The sequence below is a fragment of the Oncorhynchus kisutch genome, linkage group LG16 (assembly GCF_002021735.2).
Source record: "Oncorhynchus kisutch isolate 150728-3 linkage group LG16, Okis_V2, whole genome shotgun sequence".
Taxonomy (NCBI): Eukaryota; Metazoa; Chordata; class Actinopteri; order Salmoniformes; family Salmonidae; genus Oncorhynchus; species Oncorhynchus kisutch.
Window position 1 is genome coordinate 22,599,090 of NC_034189.2, and position 20,942 is coordinate 22,620,031.

Below are 20,942 nucleotides of genomic sequence, written 5' to 3' on the forward strand. Positions count from 1 at the left end.
GTGTGGGTAGCTTTAGAAGGAGACGGGAAGATATGAGGAGAAGAAAGAGGGAGAAGAAAAATGCCATTGGCTTGGCTGGATCAGATTTTCAAAGCACCAAGTCCTGTTTGTTTCGCACAAAGAGCGATGACTGCACCCGTGAGGAGTCAGAAGGGGTGCTTAAAAAGCTTATAGCGGCCACATGCACTGCATAGCAACAACAAAAAGATTCTAATCCCAGTCTCCAACACGACCGCTGTTCAGTGGCCTATCACGTCTTGGAAATCTTTGAAGAAATCTGACAGAGGCTCATCTGCACGGCTGAAATGCATACCAAAGCACACGAAAGCACTCTCACACAGGCCTTAAAGCTTCTTTTTTTGCCGTTTCCATGGTAACCCCTAATGTACAACTCCAGCTAGTGTGTGCTTCCAGCACTTTCTCTTCTCAACGCCACCCAGACCACAACACACTGTATTCCTCCGCTAAAGTCACCCAAAGCCTGGCTTCTAGTAGTCTTAAACAGCTAATTACCCACTCCAACAAAGGAAGAAGGAGGAATGAAAGCGCCACACCAACTAACAACCCTCCCTGTCTGCTCAGCTACCGCCGCAGTGTTTCTCAACAAACAAAATCTCCGGGACAACCTGCAAACCTCGAGAAACACAAATGAGCAGGTGAGCCGGGACTGTGCATGTAGACATGTATACATCTAGCCCCTCCAAAATACAAACAAACAAATCTATGTTTGGGAGTGCAACACTCTTGATATAACAAAATGTTGTGTTGAAGGCCGGCCTGAGACAATCAAATATGCCACGTTGACAGATCTATCCCTATTCACTTCACAATAACAAAAGACCGAGATGGGGATATAAGGAAGCATCTAATTCAATAGAGAGAGGTCAGCCATCGATATGGCAAGACGAGGGCCCCTTCGACTGCTTCATGCATTGGCATGCTAGAAATCATTGCGGGTCTTAAGGAACTGTCTGGCTGGATTTATGGGTGGGATTAAAAGCTCTTGGTCGGATTGAGCTCTCCTGTCTCCTCCATCCACGTCAATACACCCAAGGTCCCTTGGCTTGGCACTGCGCAACTTTGGTGTGAGGGGAAAGTAATTTACTGAGCGTTAAGGTCTTAATTCGCTGGGATGACACATACCTCTTCCTCTGACATAGGGGAGGACGAGTGTCGGAAATAGAAGGAAGTGGACGCGAAGAGCTCATCTCCAGTGAAATCGTCGGTAAACAAGCAATTCAGTTTTTTTATGAAACTGACATTTTGATATGAACTGCCAAATGTGTCTCTCCTTTGCCTTTTGAGAAATGTTATATCCTGTACTGCATACTTAGCATGGTGTTTACTCACCAGACAATAATAGAATGAGCCAGGGGCCTCCAAACATCCTGTCACCGAGAGGCAGTGGGTGTGCAGGCTTTTGTTCATCCCCCAGCAACAAACCTCTCATTTCCAACTATGGTCTTTAGTCTGAACCTTGATGACCTTCTTATGGCTGGGGGGCAGTATTGAGTAGCTTGGATGAATAAGGTGCCCAGAGTAAACTGCCTGCTCCTCAGTGCCAGTTGAAAACACTCTGAAGTTTCTAAAACTGTTTGAATGATGTCTGTGAGTATAACAGAACTCATATGCCAGGCAAAAACCTGAGAAGAAATCCAACCAGGAAGTGGAAAATCTGGGGTTGGTCGATATTCAACTCAGCCCCTCTTGAAGTTACAGTGGGACATTGGTCATCTTGCAATTCCGAAGGCTTACACTAGACGTCAACCGTCTTTAGAAACTTGTTTGAGGCTTCTACTGTGATGTGGGGGCGAATGAGAGGGGAATGAGTCAGAGGTCTGGCAGCAGTCACGCTCTGGTCATGCGCATTTCACATGAGAGGTATCTCCCGTTCCTTTGCTTTTCTGAACACAAAGGAATTCTCCGGTTGGAATATTATTGAAGATTTATGTTAGAAACATCCTAAAGATTGAAACCATACATCGTTTGACAAGTTTCTACAGTCTGTAATGGAACTTTTTGACATTTTGTCTGGAACTAGTCAATGCGCTTTTGTGAGTTTTGATTTGTTTAACAAACGCGCAAACAAAAGTAGCTATTTGGACCTAAATTATGGACATTCCACTGGGATTCTCTGCCTCTAACCCTATTACAGGGGCTGAGTCACTGGCTTGCTGGGGCTCTCTCATGCCGTCCCTGGGGGGGGTGCGTCACCTGAGTGGGTTGATTCACTGTTGTGGTCATCCTGTCTGGGTTGGCGCCCCCCCCCCCCTTGGGTTGTGCCGTGGCGGAGATCTTTGTGGGCTATACTCAGCCTTGTCTCAGGATGGTAAGTTGGTGGTTGAAGATATCCCTCTAGTGGTGTGGGGGCTGTGCTTTGGCAAAGTGGGTGGGGTTATATCCTTCCTGTTTGGCCCTGTCCGGGGGTGTCCTCGGATGGGGCCACAGTGTCTCCTGACCCCTCCTGTCTCAGCCTCCAGTATTTATGCTGCAGTAGTTTATGTGTCGGGGGGCTGGGGTCAGTTTGTTATATCTGGAGTACTTCTCCTGTCCTATTCGGTGTCCTGTGTGAATCTAAGTGTGCATTCTCTAATTCTCTCCTTCTCTCTTTCTTTCTCTCTCTCGGAGGACCTGAGCCCTAGGACCATGCCCCAGGACTACCTGACATGATGACTCCTTGCTGTCCCCAGTCCACCTGGCCATGCTGCTGTTCCAGTTTCAACTGACCTGAGCCCTAGGACCATGCCCCAGGACTACCTGACATGATGACTCCTTGCTGTCCCCAGTCCACCTGGCCATGCTGCTGTTCCAGTTTCAACTGACCTGAGCCCTAGGACCATGCCCCAGGACTACCTGACATGATGACTCCTTGCTGTCCCCAGTCTACCTGGCCATGCTGCTGCTCCAGTTTCAACTTCCACCTGACTGTGCTGCTGCTCTAGTTTCAACTGTTCTGCCTTATTATTATTCGACCATGCTGGTCATTTATGAACATTGAACATCTTGGCCATGTTCTGTTATAATCTCCACCCGGCACAGCCAGAAGAGGACTGGCCACCCCACATAGCCTGGTTCCTCTCTAGGTTTCTTCCTAGGTATTGGCCTTTCTAGGGAGTTTTTCCTAGCCACCGTGCTTCTACACCTGCATTGCTTGCTGTTTGGGGTTTTAGGCTGGGTTTCTGTACAGCACTTTGAGATATCAGCTGATGTACGAAGGGCTATATAAATAAATTTGATTTGATTTGATTTGACATTATCGAACAAATCAAACATTTATTGTGGACCTGGGATTCCTGGGAGTGCATTCTGATGAAGTTCTTCAAAGGTCAGTTAATATTTCTAATGTTATTTCTGACTTCTGTTGACTCCAACATGGAGGATATATGCATTTTGTTTTCTGAGCGCTGTTCTCAGATTATTGCATCGTTTGCTTTTTCCGTAAAGCTTTTTTGAAATCTGACACAGTGGATGCATTAAGGAGAAGTATATCTTTAATTCCATGTATAACACTTGTATTTCATCAACATTTATGATGAGTATTTCTGTAAATTGATGTGGCTCTATTTATCTCTATTTGTGATTTTTGTGACTCCTCTCTTTGGCTGGAAAAATGGCTGTGTTTTTCTGTGGCTTGGCTCTGACCTAACAATCGTTTGTGGTGCTTTCACTGTAAAGCCTATTTGAAATTGGACATTGGTGGGATTAACAACAAGATTACCTTTAAAATGGTATAAAATACTTGTATGCTTGAGGAACTTTAATTATGAGATTTCTGTTGTTTTGAATTTGGCGCCCTGCACTTTCACTGGCTGTTGTCATATCGATCCCGTTAACGGGATTTCAGCCCTAAGAAGTTATTTGAATCTGGTATGTTCATGATGAGTTGAAGAAAAACCCGGACAGCCAGATGGAGAGGAGCTGTAGATCACTGATTAAGAGCCTTTAGACAACGTACAGTTTAATGTATCTCTGTGACTAAGTCTCCTCTTACTAAATAAAAATATCAAAACTTTGAGAAAAACTGGACCCATACGATGTGGCCAAAGACTCTTAGACAGCATTTCCTTGACAAACTGGCTTTGAGCTGAGGTGAGTGGACGAGGCAGATAGTTTTGTGTTTGTGTGTGTGTGTCTGTCTGCAAGGAGAGGTGACAGAGTGTCTTTTGAACCAGACCCCATGTGGCGGCAGTGTCCTGTCGAATTTGTCGAGCACAGCTGAGACGTTTGACTCTCTTAACTTTTTCCATTCCAACAGGTCTCCTGAGAGGCAAGAGGGGGAGACTACCTCATCCCCAAAAGCTACTGCAGGGTGTTTGTTTGTCTGTGCCATTGGTCTCAGCGCTAGTTTGGATGTGCATGCAGATCATTGTCAGATGTGCCTACAGTAACTACAGGGTAAGGCAGTGTAATAGCAGTGTAATAGTATTTGCTGCTCGAGTCATAATAATTACTCATTCTTTTTTGGTCCATTACATCATTTTAAATGATATCTGTCAAGGTAATTGAACGGAGCTAACACTGCTATGGTAACACCTCTCAGGCAACACACACAACAGAGCAGATTGGATTCTGGAGCACCTGATGTAGAATCAGCCCCCACCCAATCCTAAACTTTACCAACAGTGGGGGAAAATGCCAAAATGACAAAATGACCCAAGATCAGCGTCTAGAGGCAACTTCACCCTACACCCTGTCTTGAAGAGCGGGGCTGACAGTCGTACTTGTCAGAGTGCTGCAGAGCATCTGCCCCTCACTGAACTCTGGCGCAATGCAGTGTGGACCACAAGCAGGGGTGTTCGGCAATATTGGACGCCTTTGCGGCATCTAAGCCAAAACAGATTGGAGTAGCAGAGGTGCCAGTGTGAACTGCTGGGCGTGTGGATGAGCCAAGCAGTCCTCACTTCGGGTTCAATCGCTGTAGAACCACCAGTTACCATCAATGCTAATAGGGCCCATGCTGCCAAAAGGAAAGGCCTTGATTAATGAATAGTAATTGAAACAGCCAATATCATATTTTTTATCTATGGACGCCACCACAGAAACAGACTAGAATGTTATTTGTTATAATATCATGGCAGTTGTCAAGAAATCTGTTGACGTCCTTAGAGCAGCCCCCATAGACCCTGCACAATAAGAATAAAGTGAACCTTAAAAAAAAGGCCATACCATCAACAGCTCGTATTAACAAAAATAACTAATATATGCGCCATTTAGTAAGGTAGCACATAGAAGACCCAATATCAAATGGGTAACAGTTTTTGTCAAAACACCAAAAACAGGTAATACAACAGCCTATGCCGCCAATGGAGGTGTGCACGCAAAACTGCTACATGATGTCACCGAGGCTCCTTCGCATTTTGTTTAACATTCTGGCCTCGTAACTAATCAAAACCCAGCAGATGTTGTCCCTGCTGACAGTGAGGTAAACAACAATATTAGGAAACTGTGGACAGCGTCAATTCCGCCGACTTCCCAAGGTGACACAGCCGAAAATCTGATTGAGTGGCGACAGCATCTCCGGGGAAAATAAAAAAGGATGTCGGGTGCAGCGGCAGGTCACACAACCACCTCTTTCTTTCCATCCTTCTTCACAATAACTCTTTCCCTTTCTTTTGTTCTTCATAGAACGTTTCTCTTCAGCCTTCTCTCTCTCCTCTCTTTCCCCCCTCTATATGTCACTTACCCTCGTTCTTTACCACTCCATTATCTCTCTATTTACCCTCGTTCTTTACCACTCCATTATCTCTCTATTTACCCTCGTTCTTTACCACTCCATTATCTCTCTATTTACCCTCGTTCTTTACCACTCCATTATCTCTATTTACCCTCGTTCTTTACCACTCCATTATCTCTCTCTCCATTTACCCTCCTTTCAGCTGGTCGCTATTGCAACGGTAAAAGGCAGTGTCCAAACAAAACACAACTGTGAGACAAATTAGTAGTTTTTTTACCAATGCGAGAGGCACAGGGGTAGCAACAAACATATCCCCAATAAGGCTCTCATTTCTCATTGGCCAGTGTCTGCTGCGGGGGCCATTGGCAGAATTAAGGCTCATGAATAACAATGTGGCACTGTGGACCGAGAGCTACTGAGAGCTTCCCCACTGTGTCATATTGACATGCTCCCAGTCAGAAAATAACCTGGTATAATTAGCTTTCACAAGCAGGTATGGCAGCATGAGAGGCCGCTCTCCAGGCCAATATAAACCTTGAGGGAACATTGCATTGAATTTGTTCTCAGATGAGGAAAGGATAATGAGGAAAAGCAGCTATTGGCGAGAAGTAAGCTTTTTTTGAATAACACATAGGTCGGTATTGCAAAACGAATAACAGTGACACGATATCATGTTTGCATTGACTCCGTGACTTAACATAATCCGTATCTTAGCTTTTTTCGAATAATATTCAGCTCCTTCTGTACAGGTGAACCTATTGCAAAACATGCAGATATTTTGAAGTGACATCATCCAAGTATCCATGATTCATTCATTATATCATGGACTGGAAGTGAAATGGTCAAAGATATTTCTTTTTTCATTTAGGAAATCAGTCTTTACCATAAATGCAGACATGGCGTGGAGTGTGCTACATCGTCATCATAATTATCCAAATAAGCTGATGGGTGAAAGGTAAACGTCACATCCACGCAGCCACACACACACACGGTTTGATGTGGCTAGGTCACCATTCTAATGCAATTTAAATGTAAAGACAGTTCTCAAAAGCTCCCAGGACTTCAATCATACATGATACTTGACTATAGTATGCCTTCATTAAGTATATATTTTAGGGTTGTGGGGTACAAACTGATAGAATATTCAACGCCACGTCTGACCTCGGATCAAAGTGAATTGCGCAGTATCCGGTATGAAACATTGTTTTAAGGGGATTGTTTCATAAATGTTCCAGATGAAAGATTGATAGTTTGCATCCCCTTTTCCTATAATTTCCTATTATTCATACTAATCCCATAGATTGTGAAGCGGAGACCCATGGGAAGTCGAATTGCGACCATCGGCACAGACGTTGTGGCAGCATCCAAAACAACAGAAGCGTCACCCCATGTTATAATAGTCAAACACATTTGAATCTAGACATCCTAAAAAAGACTTGAATAAAGACACAAAGCCCAGAGACTGTAAGGCCCCTATACAAACTTATTTGGAAAGTGTTTGGGGGAATACCCTGCTGTTGAAACCTGAGACAATTATGAACAAACGACCGGATGGATGCTGCCAAAAAGATGGACACAGTAGGTGGGGTGACTCAGAATGAGCGAGGGAAGCCTGGTAGAAACAGGTCTCCACAGGGGGATGCTGCGCTCCTGAGAGAGGAAAACGTGGGAGAGAAGGGGCGTCTCGCTCCCTCGCCTCGACTGTGGAAGCAGGTGGCACCGCCGGCGGCAACTCTTTTGCTGCCCCAGAGTGCTGCACCCATAGAAGTTGTCCCATGGCCACCCATTCATGTCCAGCTTAGGCCCACTGAGGGAGGAGCAAGTGTGTGCGTGTGTGTATGTGTGTGCGTGTATATGTATGTGTGTGTGTGTGTGTGTGTGGTGTGTGTGACAGAGGGAGAGACAGAGAAAATGAAAGGGAGCAAATTAGAGAGACCAAGAGAGAAATATATATGCATAATATGGAGTAAGAGAGTACATTGGAAACTGGGAGAAGGACAAAGTCTCCCATAACGTCGGAGTTGAGTGCCCAAAAAGCTCATCACTAAGCTAAGGACCGTGGGACTAAACACCTCCCTCTGCATCCTGGATCCTGGACTTCCTGAAGGACCGCCCCCAGATGGTAAGGGTAGGCAACAACACATCTCCCACGCTGATCCTCAACACAGGGGCCCCTCAGGGGTGCATGCTTAGTCCCCTCCTGTACTCCCTGTTCACTCATGACTGCACGGCCAGAAACGACTCCAACACCATCATTAAGTTTGCTGATGACGGTTGTCATCGGTGTCAGAGGAAGGGCCAAAAATGTTAAAGACTCCAGCCACCCAAGTCATAGACTGTTCTCTCTGCTACCGCATGGCAAGCGGTACCGGAGAGCCAAGTCTAGGTCCAAAATGCTCCTTAACAGTTTTTATCCCCAAGCCATTAGACTGCTGAACAATAAATCAAATGTCTACCCAAACAACTTGCATTGACACCCCTCCCTTTTCATTTTTTTTACACTGCTGCTACTTGCTGTTTATCATCTATGCATAGTCAAGTTACCCCGACCTACATGTACATATTACCTCAACTAACCTGTACCCCACACATACCTACTGTATATAGCCTCGTTGTTGTTATTTTATTGTCTTACTTGTTTTACTTTAGTTTATTTAGTAACTCTTATTTTCTTAAAACTGTATTGTTGGTTAAGGGCTTGTAAGTAAGCATTTCACGGGAAGGTTTACACCGGTTGTATTCGGTGCATGTGATAAATACATTTGATTTGAGCTCCGACTGGATGCCGTCCCAGACAAACAGCTTGAGTCACCGTTTGACTGAGGACCAGGGCACCTCGTTTGGGCTCGGCTCTACAAGATGAGCCCACACTCTCTCCCCATCGTCTGAGTCCACAGTGCCGCCTGGCCAATCCAGCTGACACATATAAACACACATACAGCACTCCGTGACAAATGCAGTAAATCCACAGCTGTAAAAACACTGGGAGAAAACCCCAACTAGTGGGGCTGGCAGTGGCACAACGGAGCTAAATCAGACTCAAATCCCGACAAACAAACTCCAAGATGAGCCCCTGTTCCCATGAATGATTCAATTTCACTGCATCACTTGGACTAGCAGTGAGAGAACGGGGTAAATTAGATAAATAATCAGAAACCAAGCTAATTACTTCCTAGACTCCCAGATGAAAATAATGTATCTTGTTTATTTGGAGCTAATGGACACTCCAGAAACGTGACACTTGGGCGATGTCATTATTTTCTTTCCCAGACTACGGCAGTCTTATTTTCAGGACTAAAGTACACAGAAGTATAGCTAAGTGTGCACCGTTACCGTCAAGGTCATTCCCAAGGAAATGAAGGAGCTCGCCCCCTCTGACCTCCCTCCCCCAAGTCTACCTAGTTCTCTATAGATGATGCATTAGGAGTGGAACAATATGGTACAAACAAGGAGAGGCTTTCATTACCAAGCTCATTTAGGCTGGTGTAAATCACCTGGGTTGTGGTGTAATGAAACATGGAACCTGGGCTGACACGTGGAGCCTGATTCATAGGGGCACGGTCTTTCAGGTGAATTGTACCATTCTACCGTTCGCACATCAATTTAAATTAAATAGCCCTTAGCGCAAGTGATTGGTGCAAGAATTTATATCAGGGGAAAGTTATTTCGAGGGGCACGGTGCACGGAAGGGAGTAGAAGATTCCTAGGAGGACTGGTAATGATGTAGACATGAGACATAAATCAGAAAAGCATGAAGATGTTTCATCTTCGAGGCGAGGATGGCTCAACGCAAAGTTGCCCAAAGGTTAAGCGAAGTCGGCCGCCTACTCCTACATAAGACGACACAATCGAGAAATTGCCACCTTAGACGCTTTCACTTTGAGTCGGCTTACTGGAGGAAGCGCTGAGCTATAGTAGACATCAAATGGGGGTCTACTCCAAGCTGCCAATTAAAAGAGTAACGGAGGACAGAGGGATTTCTGAGCAAAGGAGGAAAACATGAGCTGGGAACGAGGTCGGTGTGCTTCAAGTGTTCCGTTTAACCAACTGCCCCTGTCAGAACCCTTTTTTTTTTTACGGTTCTGATGTGTCCAAACAAAACTCACTCCCACAGCTAACAAATTCACTGAGACCTCCTCCTCCCGACCATTTACTTTCATTACGACACATGTTTAACCAGTGACCGCACCGCGCGAGGCTATTCCTCTGGCATTGTATCACATTAGGCCCGAGATATGTCCGGGTTTTCCTGAGGAGAACAGTTCAAAGTTGAAAAGTCACCTGTCAAATTCACACACTTTTTTACTTCTTCAACTTGTGGGGGCATAAGGAAACCTAAAGGGATTCTCAAACCGCCCGGCTACTGGATTCATTTCGGTTTCTTTTTCTTCCTCTATACCTTGAGAGTTATCAATCCGCTCCCCATGGGGAAACCTCCCAAAAACATTTTCCACTGCCAGTTTTATTAATCACTGTTGAGTCTGGTCTGAGATCCAGGCTTGCCCGTTGGCTGGAAGGTTAGACTGTCAGGCTGAATTTACTATATCTAATTGGCCAAATGGAAATACAGCAGGTTCTAATCAAGCCGGGTGGAGAGAAAGGAGGCAGGCAGGGCTGAACAACTATATCAGGTGACATAAAAAAAGGGGGAGGGGGGGGGGGAATTATACTTTTTTTCTGTGAAAAGCACAGTATGGAATAGAGGGTTAGATGAATGAGGAAGGCAAACATGAACAGATTGGAATTGGGTTCATATTCCTAAAGTAATCATCAGACTGGATTTAATTTTATTGCTTGCATGTTCTGTGTATTCCACGGGGGGGACATTACTTTTTCTGTCAGAGCTCTCTTCTCTATTACCCTTTCTACATAGTTCTGTTTGTATTGTCGGCAAACCTCCCTTGGCTTTATTTAATTGTGGCACATTTTGTTTCGGTATTCACAACACACCATTGTCTCATGCTGTGGTTGACGGATTCTATTACTGACAGGTGCTCAACGCGACCATAGTTTGAGGGAAATAGCTTGATTCAGTGTTAGTCGGCACTGCACCCCTGCACCACATGTATAAGTTAGGACAGATGGGTCAGAAAATTGCAGAAGCAAACTGCTCTGCCTTATAAATAATAGTGTTGGTCTCATACAGCACACGATGTTATCAATGGAAAGTAGATAGACTAAACACAAACTCAGCATATTTGAGGCTGGAGATTCATTTCTAAAAAAATAAACCCGCATCCAATAACTTGGGTGTGTGCGAGAAGCACACGTATGATAGATTAAATTCATATGACATCGCTTTGTTTGAGGAGTTAAAATGCTAATGCAGGCCTTGACTTTAAACAACGGGGGGGGGGGGGGGACACCCGAGGGAGGGCTTTGCAGGTCACGCATGGCCAATGATCGCACTACTTGCTCATCCGCTTGGCATGGTAAGCTCCCTTTTCATTTCGGAGGTGGGTAGTTCTCCTTCTCATCAGTCTTCATAATCTCTATCCTACCTCATGCTTAGCCAAGGAATTTACTCTCAAATTTTGATTTATATGGGAAGTTCAACACCAAGCCAGAATACATATCTTATAATACAACCCCCTCGATGAGCATATATCTGCAATAATTATAAACACTAAATCAAGTTATTTATTGCCTGACTGAGTATTCAACCAACATTACATATGGTTGTTGCATCTATGGGTCAAATATTTAAGATGCAAACATGTCATTTATGTACTATAAATCAAACAGTGCATTGTCATGCATGAACTGGGATACCCCCCCTTTAAAAAACATAGTTTCTTCAGAAAGTATTCACACCCCTTGACTTTTTCCACATTGTTGTATAACAGCCTGAATTTAAAATGAATTAATTTGAGATGTGTTACTGGCCTACACACAATATCACATAATGTCAAAGAGTTCATTAAAAATGTAAAGCTGAAATGTCTTGAGTTAATAAGTATTCAACCCCTTTGTCATGGCAAGCCTAAATAAGTTCAGGAGTAAGAACTTGCTTAATAATTAATAAGTCTTGCTTAATAATAACTTGCTTAACTCACTCTGTGTGCTATAGTGTATAACATTATTTTTTTTAAATTACTACCTAATCTCAGTAGCCGACTCGTACAATTATCTGTAAGGTCCCATAATCGAGCGTTGAATTTTAAACACAGATTCAACCACAAAGACCAGGGAGGTTTTCCAATGCCTCGCTAAAAAGGGCTCCTATTTGTAGATTGGTAAAAAAAAAAAAACATTTAAAAAAAGACCTTGAATATCCCTTTGAGCACGGTGAAGTTGTAAATGACACTTAGGAAGGTGTATTAATTCATCCAGTCACTACGAAGACACAGGCCTCCTAACTCAGTTTCCAGAGGAGGAGGAACCCGCACAGGGATTTAACCACGAGGCCAATGGTGATTTTAAAACAGTTGCAGAGTTTAATGGCTGTGATAGTAGATAACTGAGGATGGATCAACAACATTGTAGTTACTTCTGCAATACTAACATAAAGTGACAAATACAAATATACCAAAACCTGCATCGTGTTTGCAATAATGCAATAAAGTAATACAGAAAAAAATACGGGGCAATGAAATGAACTTTGTTTTGAACACAAAGTTATGTTTGGGGCAAATCCAACACAACACATCACTGAGTACAAGTGTCATGGTATGCCGCCGTCGTCGTGGTATGCCGCCGTCGTCGTGGTATGCCGCCGTCGTCGTGGTATGCCGCCGTCGTCGTGGTATGCCGCCGTCGTCGTGGTATGCCGCCGTCGTCGTGGTATGCCGCCGTCGTGGTATGCCGCCGCCGTCGTGGTATGCCGCCATCGGCAAAGACTAGGACGTTTTTAGAAGAAGAAGAAGCACTGGAGGATAACCTGGTTGTCTGGAGGATAACCTGGTTGTCTGCTTTCCACCAGACACTGGGAGGATGAGTTGATTACCAAGACGATATTGAATGTTCCTGAGGGGCCTAGTTACAGTTTTGACTTAAAATGGCTTGAAAATCTATGGCAAGACTTGAAAATGTCTAGCAATTTTCAACAACCAACTTGACAGAGCTTGAAGATTTTTTTTTTAAGAATAATGTGCAAATATTACAACTGTAATCACTGCCCAAGGTGATTATAACATGGGTATTGGGTGAACATGGGTGAATACTTATTTAAATGAGATATTTCTGTATTTAATTTTCAGTGAATTTGCCAAAATTCCTAAAAACATGTTTTCACTTTGTCATTATTGGGTATTGTGGGTAGATGGATGAAAGAAAAAGTTGATTTAATAAATTCAGGCTGTAACACAACAAAACGTGTAAGTCACGAGGTATGAATACTTTCTGAAGGCACTAAAGCCTGGCAAAACGCCCAAAGCCTTTTTTTACGGAGGTGACTTTTTGTCAGAGACAGCCAATTGATCTTCGATGAGACATTATCCCGCTTCAGCTCGGCGAACTCCTGTTACACCATGCTCGCTCGTCTACTCCATATCGCCAAGTCATCAAATGGCCAAACTTGAATTGGCATTAAAAAAAAAAAGTGTAGAGAAGAGCAAAAATAAATGTTCGGCAAACTTCTATGATTTAAAGGGTTGAGAGAGAAAAGGGCAAGCTACAGAAGCAGGAATATGTGGCCGGATTAATACGCAATGGGGTATAAAGTAGAGAGAGGACTGCAGAGTCCTTTGTCGGGGCCATCTAAGGCTGATCGACCCCTCTGTGTAAGGACATTCCATTTGGTTTGTGCTTCAGTGCTGTGAACATTCTCTCAAAATATTACTAGCATTTCACCAGTGACTGTAAATAAATAAAGACTCTGAATACCCCTCTAGCTTGTACTAATAGTCAATTGTATACAGTCACATGCCATGTGCTCCATAAGCATTTGCTGAAACAATGAAAAATGCACAGATCAAGGAACAAATGCACAAGAATGTGCATCAACAAATTTGACTTGAGAAACAGAAATGCCAAAACGAATGATGATAATGATGAAAACAGAATATCCACTTGGTTGGATATTTGGCAGTGTTGAAAGAGAGTCTGCCTATCCCGCCAGTGAAATGTACGCTTACGACATCACAACAGTTAAGTCTGAGGATTTGAAAGTGTAAGGGCATAGGATCGGAAGGGAATCTTAAAAAGAATTGTTTCTTTCTAATATACATATCTCAACAAATCCTTGAACCCTGAAGTAGGTCTAATGCCAAGAATGATGGACACTTGACCGGATTGCAAGCTCAATGGTGAGGGAGTAAGAGTCTTCCCTATGCTTGCTTTCTCTCCCCCACCTCTCTGTCTTTGATGAGGAATTTTTACTTTTAATTATGTTTTGCTTGTTTCATACATTCTAGCCTGCATTTGACAAAGTGAATAAAGCCCCAAAAAACTACGATGTTATACTTGTAAAATAAGTCAACTATTGACCTGCTGTTGCTTCATATCCCCACTGGTATATAATGCAATACTCAACACTCAACCTGATGGTAAATATCCATCTGAATTACTGGGAACTAGTGTAAAATCAAAACACACTGGAGTCAATTTAGTTAAAAGAAAAAAAGCATCTAGCACAAAAGCACATTTTCCTTATTACAACACTGTACTTTTTTTTTTTCAGAGTGTTTGTCTCAACGAGGGGGAGGGGGTCAAACACGAAACAGCACTTGGCTGATGAGAGGCGAGACCCTTTCCTGTGTAGAGACAGAATCGGCAGAAGATAACCAATCAAGGCCCAAAAGTGATGGTGGAGATGAAAACTTCAGAGAAAAAGGGATAGAAATGGGGGGAAGAGGGGAGTGGAGGAGTCTCCTTTATGACCCTCTTCTCCTACAAGGGGGATCATACACAGGCGTGACACAATGCTATCAGCCTATCAGGCGTTCCCTTAAGGTCTGCAGAGATGCCGGGTGATATATGACTTTGATATCGCCGGTAATTACTGGCCGTGAAGGCCACAACGCCTCAGGGGAAAGAAAGGGAGAACACAAAAGAGGAAAGGCGCTGGGTCGCTGATGAGAAAACGGCAGAGGCTGTTGTTGTTCGATATCGTCGCCGTTTGTTTTTGAAGTACTGCGGGTCGCCTGCACGTTGTCGAGATAGAGCCTGATTGATATGAGAGCACCCTGCTGCAGGCGGAAGGACTTCTGATGAATAATCTAGCCTCACTGCAGAGTTTATTGAGGAGAGATTTCCAGAGGCCCCCAAAAAATAAACCCTGTGTAGATTTTTTTAAAACACTCGATATACTGGTCTAGTTGACAGCGTACTTTCATTGGGAAGGGTAGGTGGACTAAAATGTGGTAATTGGCACCAATTACATCAAATTAGTCCCGGTTGCATTGGTTGAATTACAATATCATTAGCCACCTTCCAGTCGCAACCCGGCCCCACACACAGGTGACACGTCTTTGAGTGGCTGTGATTTTCCAGACACGTAATGGCCACCGCATGCGGGAGCATCAGTAATGACTCAGAGCCATTCATCCTGTCGGGGGCATGGTGGGGAGACAGCTTTCATTTTGAGATGCATTACAGCACTCACTGGCGCGGCGGCATGCTATCACTCAGGCATAAGCTATTAGACCTCGCTTAAAAGACTGTAATGGAACCAAACACCTTGCTAGAAGAGACTCTGTACGCTGGTGGGATTTTTAGTAAGCAACCCGTCTTTCCATGGGGGGGGGGGGGGGGGGTTCATTCCATTCTTCCGAAGGGAGGAAAAGTACGTTGAGCTAGCTAAATGTGTATTGACGGATAGCGGGCTTGGTGACATGGATGGGTATTTTTCTGATGATGGATGCTAGCCTGTGGCTTAGAGTTTGAGCTTGCAGCCTGGTTCATTCTATTAACTGGCTCTGAATGATACCCAGACCATGCCCGTCAAAATGACTTAGCCAGTGCCAGCAGGGAAGACAGGTGGCTCATGGGCTGGAAAAAAAAGAGAAAGAAATCCCAAAGGAGGGACATTCCATTAAGTGGGAGGCGGGAGAGGGAGGCACAGGCAAAGCAGGGTAGGATATCAAATACAAGGGAAGTGTGCCTCAGTCGCTGGTCTGTATGCCAGTGCGAAATGCATACATTTGCATACATGTGTACGGAAGCCAGTAGCTGACAACGTGAAGGAAACCAATATCCTTTTCATGGGTAGACCTAAAGAAATATATGAAAACAATCACTGGGGGAAAAACATATTGGTGAGAGTTTGCCTGCTATTTTCTATTTGTTATAGCATATATACCTAGACTGAACACTATGCTAATGCATTTTGTTATGTGATAATCTGATCAAAGCCAGTCAATTGTAATCAGGAAAAAAGCGCAGCAAAGAATAATTACTGTGATTTGCTTTGAGGTATGTAAAAGTCTGCAACGGTGTGATGAGCGGTCCATTCTTCTTCTGCATGTATTTCCCCCCACATTATCCATTCAGGGAAATCAGAGGAATCCAACAAACAAATGCAGAGCGAGCAATTTTCGGGCCCGCTTTTCATCTCGTGCCAGCTTCTGCATTATCCCTCACCTTTGAACGTACTTTTTTCAGAGTTTTTGTTTCTGTTTAGTTTCTGTTTGTTTTGTTTTATTATGAGCTTAGCTACCGGTTTCCTAGCAACAGCTATGGGAGCTTGGTTGCACCCGCACGTCCATTGCGCTTTCCTGCACGCTAACCCCTCGCACAGGCCTCTTCATATGCTAATGTGTTAGCCATGTTGCTAGTATTACAAATATCTCAGGACTCTACCCTCCCCGAGCCCCCCTCACCACCCACAACCTTTATCCACTTGCCAAATTTGCCTCAAATACAATAAGCGCTCGCTCTGAATCAGGTTTCACTTGTCGTTTAGCTTTTGTGACTTGCTCTCCGCTAGCTCTGTGATGGTAAAGAGGTGCACTTCCCTGCTGGCGTCCTCTTTTTCTGGTTGTCTTTTTTGTTGTTCTGTTTCTTCCTCATCTCCAGTTCGATTCATTCCGCCAGGGATTACTGTTCTGAGTGGGCGGTGCAGGAGGGATGACAAGGGAGATGCTATGGGGCGGATCAATTATCTGACAGTGGTGTTTGGACCTACCTTTTTATCCCTACTTCTCAACACCAGAGAGTATCGCATCTTTGTCGTGCATTACACTCAAAAGCGGAGGGAAAGGCAGTTAGGTAATATGCAGAACGCCATTAGAATTCTCAAAGCAGCACATGGAACGCTGGGTCTGGGAAACGAGGACGTGTCAACACTGAATAGCAATTTAGATAAACCTTATCTCGGTGGAGTGCTCGTAACCTACAGTATTCATGAGGACGTGATCATGACAAGCGCTACAAATCCTGGTGCATGTCTGCAGCTTTTAAAGGGGGCTTGAACCAAATCATGCTGTGTATCTATGGAAAAGGGTTTGACAGACAACCTCGGTCGACCATCTCTCCTTACTAGAACTGTGCATAAGGATCATCATACCACAGCCAGAAAAACAACGATGAATGTGCTTACTTTCCTTAAATCGAACACATTGGCTGCATGTACAGTATGCTCAAAGCCTGTGTGATCTGTGTACATTTGCTTAATGTAGATCCTCAAATTATGTGTACAATCTCTTAAATCCATTTCCTGGTATCCCCACAATGTAGCCGTAACTCTGAACAAAGCGCTTAGGCCTGGCAGGGGAGCTCACCAAGAAAGTATTTATGTCGAAAAATAAGAGAGAATGTATTCAAATCAACTTTAATTCCTATCACAGGTCAAATGTATTTGTGGTATGAATTTACAGCCAAGACAGGGATTTCTAGTGTTCAATCGGAGAACATTACAGAATTCTTGACCGCTTCCACTCCAAACATTGGATTTCTTCAAACATTTGGATCCATATTCAGATTTGAATAATACTCCAACAGGCTCTGGATTCAGAGTAGCAAGTACTCCTGCTGCACTGTTCAATTATTTAGCCATTTAAACATGTATTTTTTGAAGAAAACATTCTGTTTTTGCCATAGCCCTTACTGGCTTTCATGCTATTTAAACGTGAGCTTGTCCGAGGTGTTGGACTTGACAGCAGTTGCTATCCATTGGAGCGCTGCAATTGGTTGCCCAACATTCTGGGGCGGGGCTTAGCGAAGGGTCAATTTAATCTCCAATTAAACTCAATTCAGAAATGTAAATGGAACACAAATTATCAACATTGGAGAATTGTGTATTATTTTCAATGAGGACGTGTTCCCCTGAATGGACAAAGTTAGTTCATGATATCCCCCCCACTCTGCCCTGCCAACCCCAGACAAAGGCTCAATAAAAGGTAACCAAAATTGCAACGGCAGCACTTGGGGCTCCCCTGTTAATCTTCCCTGTTATTGTAACAGCCAACAACAAATGGGTCACTGTCCCAATATTTTTGGAGTTCATTGTATATAGAGGTCTGGATTCTTACCTCTGGGACATGATCTTGTAGGCATCAGGAAGGTAGCAGCGTGTATTTTCCATTTGTGCTGGGTCGGCGTCACAGATCTTGTCGTCGGTGCGGCCGTAGTTGGCACTCTCAATCATGATGACGTCGGTGCCCGGGCAGCGCAGCTCGATAGGGTAGCTCTCACACGACAGCTCCCTCCTCACCACCGCCATGGGGATGGGAGCTCGACTGAAGGCTGTGGGTACATAGAGAGAAAATAACCTCAGCAAAACCTGCGTAACACTGGGGGTATTTACCATGCCGGAATTGAACCTGTGTCTCCCACTTGCCAACCTAATATCTTAACCAATAGAGCAAGATAAACAGAGCAAAAGATGAAGAGAGGGTGAGGATAGAGCAAAGGTCCAAGATCAGACATTGGGACGGAGGGAGTGGGGCTGACAGGGCCTTTGTTGGGCGTGGGAGGCAAAATAACATGGCTGTAGGTTGTGTGGAAGAGGGATATGGAGAGATATGGTGAAAGGTCAATAGTTCAAAGCGAAGGAGTATGTGGGGAGCATGTTAGTTATGTTCATGATGACAATCCTACCAGTAAGACCAATACAGAAAAAAAAGGAACGAGAGAGAGAGAGAATGATAAACATCCATCATCCTCAACGCAGGTGATCAATTAACGCATTAATCATGATGTCGTTATTCAATTAGAGCTGAGAGAGGTGGCCACGCCCACTTGACAGGGAAAGGTGACGGTTGGGTCAAAGAGGGGTTAACTGCTAGCGCTCTGGCAGTATTGTCATTGTTTACCTCAGGCAGCCAAATGGCAGGAGACCAGGAGACCGGAGCCTGCGGTCTGTCATGCCATTTCTGCTTCGCCTCTTGCCAGAGGAACAGAGGAAACTCCAGGGGTTTGGTGTTTACAGTGGGAAATGTAAACATTGGGCTGAGAGATCGCAGGGGACCGTGACAATTTGAGATTTTCATAAACACCCCTTAACAGAAGTGTCTGTGTTGCAGCGCCAACACTGGACAATGGGTCCTGACTGCAAGCATTTATCATGGGCTGGAAGGGGGCTAGACAGCCTGGAAGTGTGAGAGCAATTTACCTGTGTGTGTTTTGCCTGTGTGACTGTATGCCCTTGTGAAGTTCTCTCCCCCCTCCAGTAAATTTCACTACAATATGAGCCGTTATGAACAATCTAAAAGTTTTCATGGTACCACTTTCAACCCCCACCCCCCCTCCCATAACGACAACTGGCTTCTAGCAACTAAGGCACTTCCACTGATACAGACTGAATTCCAAATGGCACCCTATTTCCTACATAGTGCACTACTATTGACAAGAGCCAATAGTGGTCTGGTCAAATGTAGTGCACTATGTAGGGTATAGGGTGCCATTTGGAATGCAAGCTGTATCAGTGGAAGTGCCTTAGTTGCTAGAAGCCAGTTGTCATTATAACAGAAATCGGACTTATGAATAAATTTCCTCCAGTTTTAGGAATGAAACATATCAATTATCTCCTACTTAATGGAAGTCTCTCTCTCTCAAAACAAGTGATCCGGATCTTATTACATTTCTACTTTTAATCAAGGGAGAGAAGAACAAAAATAGCATCCATGGTGCCCGCTTGTCAAACATTTGATTAGGCAGTGATATAAATACAATGAAATGTGTTGAAAATCTATGAAGAATGACACAAATATTAATTTCCAAAGTTTGCTGCTTCAGTGTCTTTAGATATTTTTGTCAGATGTTACTATGAAATACTGAAGTATAATTACAAGCATTTTGTAAGAGTCAAAGGCTTTTATTGACAGTTACATGAAGTTGATGCAGAGTCAATATTTGCAGTGTTGACCCTTCTTTTTCAGGACCTCTGCAATCCGCACTGGCATGCTGTCAATTCACTTCTGGGCCACATCCTGACTGATGGCAGCCCATTCTTGCATAATCAATGCTTGGAGATTGTCAGAATTTGTGGGGTTTTGTTTGTCCACCCGCCTCTTGAGGATTGACCACAAGTTCTCAATGGGATTAAGGTCTGGGGAGTTTCCTGGCCATGGACCCAAAATATCAATATTTTGTTCCCTGAGCCACTTAGTTATCACTTTTGCCTTATGGCAAGGTGCTCCATCATGCTGGAAAAGGCATTGTTCGTCACCAAACTGTTCCTGGATGGTTGGGAGAAGTTGCTCTCGGGGATGTGTTGGCACCATTCTTTATACATGGCTGTGTTCTTCGGCAAAATTGTGAGTGAGCCCACTCCCTTGGCTGAGAAGCAACCCCACACATGAATGGTCTCAGGATTATTTACTGTTGGCATGACACAAGACTGATGGTAGCGCTCACCTGGTCTTCTCCGGACAAGCTTTTTTCCGGATGCCCCAAACAATCGGAAAGGGGATTCATCAGAGAAAATGACATTAACCCAGTCTTCAGCAGTCCAATCCCTGTACCTTTTGCAGAATATCAGTCTGTCCCTGATGTTTTACCTGGAGAGAAGTGGTTTCTTTGCTGCCCCTCTTGACACCAGGCCATCCTCCAAAGGACTTCGCCTCACTGTGCGTGCAGATGCACTCACACCTGCCTGCATCCATTCCTCAGCAAGTTCTGTACTGGTGGTGCCCCGATCCCACAGCTGAATCAACATTAGGAGACGGTCCTGGTGCTTGCTGGACTTTCTTGGGCGCCCTGAAGCCTTCTTCACAACAATTGAACCGCTCTCCTTGAAGTTCTAGATGATCCGATAAATGGTTGATTTAGGTGCAATCTTACTGGCAGTAATATCCTTGCCTGTGAAGCCCTTCTTGTGCAAAGCAATGATGGCGGCACATGTTTCCTTGCAGATAACCATGATTGACAGAGGAAGAACAATGATTCC

At 44.2% G+C, this 20,942-nt stretch overlaps 1 protein-coding gene across 12 annotated transcripts in view; it reads right to left on the bottom strand.

The window, feature by feature from the left end:
* LOC109906505 (adhesion G protein-coupled receptor L3-like) overlaps nucleotides 1–20,942 on the bottom strand; it is a 346,713-nt gene that overhangs the window by 185,837 nt on the left and 139,934 nt on the right. For all 12 annotated transcript variants that reach the window (XM_031792020.1, XM_031792013.1, XM_031792022.1 and 9 more), the window contains one exon: nucleotides 18,085–18,298. In XM_031792020.1, the coding sequence (XP_031647880.1) occupies nucleotides 18,085–18,298 (214 nt within the window). The remainder of the gene's footprint in view (nucleotides 1–18,084; nucleotides 18,299–20,942) is intronic.